General features: G+C 33.4%; 1 protein-coding gene across 1 annotated transcript; it reads right to left on the bottom strand.

Annotated features, from left to right (window-relative positions):
• Positions 1-3,309: 3,309 nt before the first annotated feature.
• Positions 3,310-4,644, bottom strand: LOC108909818 (sporozoite surface protein 2-like). Its single transcript, XM_018714245.1, has 2 exons — positions 4,551-4,644; positions 3,310-4,192 (listed from the first exon to the last, which is right to left on the bottom strand). The coding sequence occupies exons 1-2, from the start codon at positions 4,599-4,601 to the stop codon at positions 3,395-3,397; spliced, it is 849 nt and encodes a 282-aa protein (XP_018569761.1). The 5' UTR covers positions 4,602-4,644; the 3' UTR covers positions 3,310-3,394.
• Between the last annotated feature and the right edge of the window lie 2,950 nt (positions 4,645-7,594).

The raw sequence follows: 7,594 nt of genomic DNA, 5'->3' as shown, positions 1-7,594 counted from the left end.
CATATTAAACTATTTTTCATTTTTCATATTTGCCATGTTTGAAGACTTGGCAACTACGCAATAATTTGTAGCGTGTTCCTCGTTCGTTCTGCCGTGGTTGGCAGAATATGGCGTCTCTTGTTAGAAAATAGTTGTGATTTTAGTAAGTGAAACGTGATTAGTGTTTATACATGTATTTTGGATAAACTTTTAAGGTGTGAATATGGTTAGACAGTGCAGAATTTGTAAGAAATTGGATTATAAACATCCACATCAGCTATCCTTCCACAGGTAAGCGTGCTTGAAGGTGACTTTGGAATGTATGTGCAACTGTGGCCATTGTCGTGCGTGTGGGTAACTTTTATTTGAATAACGGTAAAATTTTATAAAACTGACTTGGTATTTTTTTAAAATTTTTGCTGAAATAGTAAGAAAACAATAATATGAACCACGTTTGGCCATTAAAATCAAAGGAAAATGCTGCACCACAAATAAGTTACAGACATTATTTATATTTAATATATTTATAGGTATTTCAATGTTATCCCTTATACCCAACATTACAAATTTTAATCATTCATCATTTTCATTTTCCTCTACGACAAAAACCTTTTCAAAAATATATTTACAATTTTACTAAATGCACGAGCATAAAAACTGAATAAATACAACAGCAAAAATATGGTGGTGGTTCACTTATACATAAAAATACCGAAGATGCAATCAACTGAAAGTTGCATTCATTCAACCATTTGATGTTCTCCTTTGGGAATATATTTTTATGTCTCACTGAAAATTTGCCTCAGTATTCTAAAAGTGAAATGTGAACGTTTTTAGGATGCTTGGGGATGGTGCAACAAGAAAGAAATGGTTACAGTTATTGGGATTCCAAGAAGTTATAAAAATATTATATATATTTATTATAAAAATACTGAGTAGCTGTTGAAATATATTGACTTAGGAGTATAAAATATTTTATTTTAACCCATCCAAAATGTACGACATTGGAGATGTAATCGCGCGCATCAGTTGGATGAAAATAAAGCCCTCTTCTTTTCTCTTGTCTAGCTTCACCCAACATATGAGATAGACTGTGACATGCATAGTCCCCTTTATTTAAATGTCCTTGATAAAACCTTATAGAACAAAAAGTTTTGCTCTCCCGATTTTCGGCTTTAGCGTCATTATTGTATATATATATATTGAACTATAGTTAATTTAAAGTATTCCTGTGTAGTTCTTTTCAAGTTATCAAGGAAATGTGACCAACAGTAACTTTTCGGCCTCTGCCGACTGGACTACAAGAGTTGTTGAATATGTCAGTCAGTATATTATTATTTTTATATTAGTTTAGATTCTAGCTATGAGTGACATTTCTTCTTAGTTTAAAAAGTAGCGAACTTTTCAAGGACAGTAGAACTCTCCAATTTATTGTACAGATGTTGATATGGCCTATAATCTTTTTATTGATAAAGTTTTTGAAGCATTGGAATTATACATATGTTCTCAAAATAGCTCCCTCCATCAGAAGTAGTTATTATTAAAGACATTATCAAAATAATATAAACAAGACGTCAAATCATTTTGGTCCTACGTGAATTCTAAAAAAGATTCAAACAATCTTCCATGGAATCCTGGAATGGAGGATGGTCAAAGCATTGTTAGCAACGTTGCTACTTGTTTTAAAGACTTCTAATTCACCGAATATGTTTCATTTCGCTAATCATACAAGTAACTCCCTACGCAAATAGTCATTCATTTTTCCTGTTTTTTTTCTGGCACAGATATTCTATACCTGAAACAACTAATACGCGATAATATGGTCATGGATTGGGGTCGTTTGAAATATCTGTATCGTCTGGTGTCCCCTAAGGATCAATTTAGGATTTAATATTATTATTTAAACCAAAACTTAAATAGTTATAACTGCTCATTTTTTTCTAATGTTTCATATATCAACAAACCTTGTAGTAAATTTTATTCAGTTTATGGGGGAATAGATTATTCTGTGCCCGAGTATGACCACAAATCAGTTAAAAAATCTTCATGGTGCTATTGTTTTTTGATTCTGAAATCTGATATCAAAACAGTCTGGTCTTATGTTAAGTTTAGTCAATCATTCAGGGAGCTAATTAATATTATTCTTATGTAGATGCCCCATTTCACATATTCATATGTGTCCCCAGTTTATCTGATTCTGCAGATCTCTCTGCTCTTAAGTTAAGTCTAATATTTATCTTTAAGTACCGTTTTTTGCCTGACACTTGGAATTTGGAATTTAACCTTACTCTTTTCATGTCTACATTCGATACTGTTTGTTTGTTTCTTGTAATTATCTTTGTCTTTTCACAAAATTTAAATATATTGTGTGTTTCCAATAACTATATATTTTCTCTTGTCGGGAATCAAAAATTTAAAATTTTATTATCGATACTTACAAAATTAAAAAAAATTAGACTCTTAAAACTTTTTATTTTTATAAGTACACGCGTGTAAGTTACTATAAGAGCTTTATCTGTTTATGCAAGTGCAAGTAAGTCGGCTTATAACTTTATAAGCTGCCGTAGAGTTTTTCGCGTTGGTTACGTCGCCTTTCCCTTGATTTTTGGCTAGAGATTTATAAGGAGTGTCATGAAATTGCTGACCAGTCAATAAATGTATTAATGCCTTCTGCAACTACGTACCTGTGCGAAAAATCATTTTCCACGTACGTAGCAACAAAAACAAAGTATCGCAATGCGCTTAATGCAGAATTTGAAATACGGTTGCACCTTACGACAATAGCACCTGATTTTAACATATTATGTAAAAATATTCAAGCCCATCCCAATCTTTGATTATATTTACTCTTTTTTAAATTATTCAATAAATATTAACTTTAAATTTTAAAGTCGTACTTTAATTTTTACTTACTGGAATAATGATTTTGTTAATCGTAGTATTTAAAATATAATAAATAATCATTAAAAAATGTGTTCGCAAATTTTTTTAGGTGTGGGTGTTCCTCATAAACATCGAAATGTTGACGGGGTTCCGCAATTCGTAAAAGTTTGAAGACCGCTGGGGTGTACCAAAGGATATTAATTACTAGATGCAATGCTTCTCACTCTGTGGAATTATATGACTCGTTCTATGATTTAGAAAACGCAATTCACAATTTGATTAAAAAAACTCAAAATTTTACAAATACAATACGTGTTGGTGGATGTAATAGAAGTAATCTCTTTCACTGTTGTCATTAATAGTAAGAAATAATAATCAAATGACTATATATTTTTTTAACGTATTCAACTTATGTACCTATTATTATTATGTAAATAATAAAAAATGTTAGATGTGTATTTATGTTTTTATTTTACAGCATCATTGGATGTTATATTTACATAAATTTTAGCATGTATTTGGCTAACAACTTTTAGAACAAGCTGAATGGTCTATCTGGTTCTGGAGCTCTTGGGTCTTCAGGATCTTCAGGAGCTCTGGGGTCTTCAGGGTCTTCTGGTGCTCTGGGATCTTCAGGATCTTCGGGGGCCCTGGGATCTTCAGGATCTTCGGGGGCCCTGGGATCTTCTGGATCTTCGGGAGCTCTGGGGTCTTCAGGATCTTCTGGAGCCCTGGGGTCTTCTGGATCTTCGGGAGCCCTTGGGTCTTCTGGATCTTCAGGAGCTCTGGGGTCTTCAGGATCTTCTGGAGCCCTTGGGTCCTCTGGGTCTTCTGGATCTTCGGGGGCTCTGGGGTCTTCTGGGTCTTCAGCTGCTGGTCGTGGGTCTTCGGGATCCTCTGGAGCTCTGGGGTCTTCAGGGTCTTCTGGAGCTCTAGGGTCCTCGGGATCTTCTGGAGCCCTGGGGTCTTCAGGATCTTCTGGAGCCCTGGGGTCTTCTGGATCTTCAGGAGCTCTAGGATCTTCTGGGTCTTCAGGAGCTCTTGGGTCTTCTGGATCTTCGGGAGCTCTGGGATCTTCTGGATCTTCAGGAGCCCTGGGGTCTTCAGGGTCTTCTGGAGCTCTGGGATCTTCTGGATCTTCAGGAGCCCTTGGGTCTTCTGGGTCTTCAGGAGCCCTAGGGTCTTCTGGATCTTCTGGAGCTCTGGGGTCCTCTGGGTGCTCAGGTTCTTCTAATGCTTCAGATTTAATTTTAATGTCAATTTCCAGCACATCATCGTGATAATATGATTTCACCCTATCAATGTCGATAGCATGGCCACTTACGTTGACCTAAAAAAATTATATCCCATGTTAGTTTTCCCTTGGCATTACCATTTGGGTTTGTCCAAATTTGCGTGGAATATATACATACAGAATAAAGTAAAATATACACAATATGAGACAGGTTTGAAGTAATTTTCTATGATCAGTAATATTTTTCTTGTTTGTAGAAATTAAAAATCAAATTTATGACTGAATGAAATAAATACTTCTGTTATTAATACATAATTGAATGAGTAGGGATAGTAACTAATGTACATAAATATTTTCTTTTCAATAATCTTCAAAAATATTCTTTTCCATGAAAGTTATAAAAATAGCACGTGTTAAACAAAAGCATATGTTAAAAAGATATGATTGCACTTACAGAAAATGCCAACACAAAGGCAAGAGCAGCAAGGCAAGCGATAGTCTTCATCTTCGCTTTAGCTGTAGATCTAAGACTGGATTGGTAGTGATTTGGTCGGGTATTTATACGAAATCAAACAATTTTTTATCTAAAACTGCGGCGAATGTTTTGTGGGAATGCAAAGCACCTAGATCTCTATCTTAATAGCACTCAAGAAGTTAAAGAGGAATTTGAAAAATTCGAGGTGTTTGATACATCATAAGCCGTTACTGTTTGTGCATAATACGATACTTTTTTTAATATAACAAATTACCGCACTTAATATGGGTTCTTGAAAATATAACGCAATATTTTAACAATGCTCTACGACTAAATGCAAGAGAGTTGATTTATGCAATAGATCTAGGATATTCCATAAAATTTCGAAATTCCGTTTTTTGCAGTGGCATTGCACCCAAAACCTCCATCATTGGATGATGTACTTGTTTAACCTATAATTAATTAAATCATTAACCTTAGGCGAGTCCCAAATTATCGACTGGTAGACAAAAAATTTTTTTGGTGCAGAGCCTAATCTTTTCTTAAAGATGACGATGGGCGAAGAGATTTGGGTACATTACTAGGATCCACAAATAAAATTATCTATGCAAAGGGGTTTTATTTCCAAAAAAGTCAGCACACAGTCTTTACCTGGAAAGTTCATGGTCATCGTCTTTTGGGACCAAGTCGGAATTATGGTGAACGTAGGCCGAAAGGCATAACAATAACAGCAGTTAGCTACAGTAATATGTTACCAAAATTATATACAAACTCTTTCTTGATTCGTGTACTTGTTTTTTCATATCATACAAAAACTTGAAAATTAAAACACAAAATTACACTCTACCGTCACTAAACACTTAAATAAATAACTTTATAAGACTATACACTTACACCACACAAAATCACTCTACGAACATCCTCTCGTAAACCGATAAAGTCGAAAAGTAAAATAAAAAGTAACAAAGTGAAATAGTGATAACGTTTGGCTGAATTAACATGGCAGTTTGTTTTAAACCAGTTTACCATCCAGACATATCATACCAAGTGTGTCAATTGGCAATAGCCTCTTTTCAAAGGCATATCAACTTAAAGTCGGTGGTGAACCTCTGTTGCCCTTCGGAAGCGTTTGGAACATGATGTGATTCTGCTTAAGTTTAATTTTTGTTTTATTTATTTTGTCTATATGTTCCGCACCGATTCACTGCTGAAGCGACTGAATAAAAATTGGAAACTGCATAACTAGTCCAAGTCTCTGCCACCTACACTGAATAAACATACTTATACTCACTTTCTCGAAGATTTAGTGCCAGTATTCCTTACAGATGTATGTTTTCTAGGCCTCAGAGCTGAGATTTGGTTTATCCACGATAGCGTCTGTCCACTTTAGTATACATTTTTTTATAAATAAGTTTTAAGGGAAGTTTTTTAAGGGTTTGTGTCTTTGCGAAAGTCAGCATTGAATTTTTTTTAAATGTCTTAGAGAAATTATTCTTCTCATCTTTCCAAAGCAAAATTCATGAACAGTAGGTAAATACAGATTATACAAATGTAAACAAACACCGCCATATTGTAAGGAAATGAATTTGACGATATGTAAATGAAGCATATTCAAATTGTTGGATAGGATGTGGTGGACCTCCTCGAATACTAGATTTAAGTCCTATATATTTTTGTATGCCGTATAATTTAAAAGGTTTAGTGTGCAAGAACATTTATAACATTTATTATGATATTTTGGTTTTCCGTATATAATCAAGGCTTTATTCAATTTATTTTCGTTCGTTTTATTGTATTTTTATCGTAATAAAAGCTCTTGCTCGTCAGAGTAAAATCTTGCATGCCTATTTTATTTATTTTTACTTATTTACGAACAAAGCAGAAGAGCTTAAATTTGTTGCAAATAAATGAAGCTATCTAAAGCAGATTTTAAAAGACTCTATTGGGGTTAGAAAATAAGTTATACAATAAATTACACAACCATACAAAAATAAGTTGTCTGTACTTTTCATGTGACATATGTTATCCGTAGTATTTTTGCCTCTGATCACGAATCCGCTGTCAGAATTGTGCTATCACATTACAGGAAGTTCCTAACCTCAAAAAACAGGTCGAAAATAGCAAAAATTCACAAAAAAGTGCTAGGAAAAATATATTTTTTAAATATATGTTCAAATGCTCATTTATATGACTAAGACCCCGCCGAACATCAATCCGCGGTCAGAATTGATGGTTCTTTTTCTAACCTAAAAAAAGGGTAAATTAAGGTCAGATATCACGAATTTTCAAAAAATAACAAATTCGTGCCAAATTTAGTTTGATTTCAATGATTTTGAAAACTTTCTTACCATTTTTTTTCGGTATCGAAGCTCCTTAAGCAATAAGTGCTTTTTTAATAATAGCAAAAGCGTCCGTAATCTTATTTTCGCAATCTTCGTTATATGTATTTAAGGAAAAAAAATACAATTTGTTTCTTCTCCTTGTTTGAAGGGCTTTACATCCGCAAAGAGAAGAAGAGATTTTGTTATATGATACACAACCCCTTAATTTTGCATGAGGAATTTCAACCTCTAATCATTTCGCATTTTCATATTTATTTACAACCTGTATACTTTTTACTTGTTTTCTAGTCGTAGAATATGCTGCTAAAATATATTTTATGAAATGCGTCGTATAATTTTATAAACGTATATTAGAGTTATTAATATCAAAGACGGAAATTTACGCTTCATAGGTTTCATCATCAATTTTCTAAATTACGATTAAATATTTTGCACAAGTGTGTAGCAGATCGCGTTGTTGATTCTTTGAAAAAACGATGCAGATAATCGTTAATCAGTTTTTAATTATATTTAGGTACTCGAGATAAAATTCGTTTTGTGTACAAAAATAAATACCTGACGTGGTACTTCAAATTATGAAGTATATTTACATGTTGGGTGTCCCGTAAATTGTTAAGTAAATCGCAAACTTTAGATAGTAATAATGAACCAGTCACTAAAATTAAAGGATGAAAAACAATC

Source organism: Anoplophora glabripennis, unplaced genomic scaffold (assembly GCF_000390285.2).
Source record: "Anoplophora glabripennis isolate ALB-LARVAE unplaced genomic scaffold, Agla_2.0 scaffold554, whole genome shotgun sequence".
Taxonomy (NCBI): domain Eukaryota; kingdom Metazoa; phylum Arthropoda; class Insecta; order Coleoptera; family Cerambycidae; genus Anoplophora; species Anoplophora glabripennis.
The sequence above is the reverse complement of the archived record's forward strand: the minus strand, read 5'-3'. Positions and strand labels throughout refer to the sequence as shown.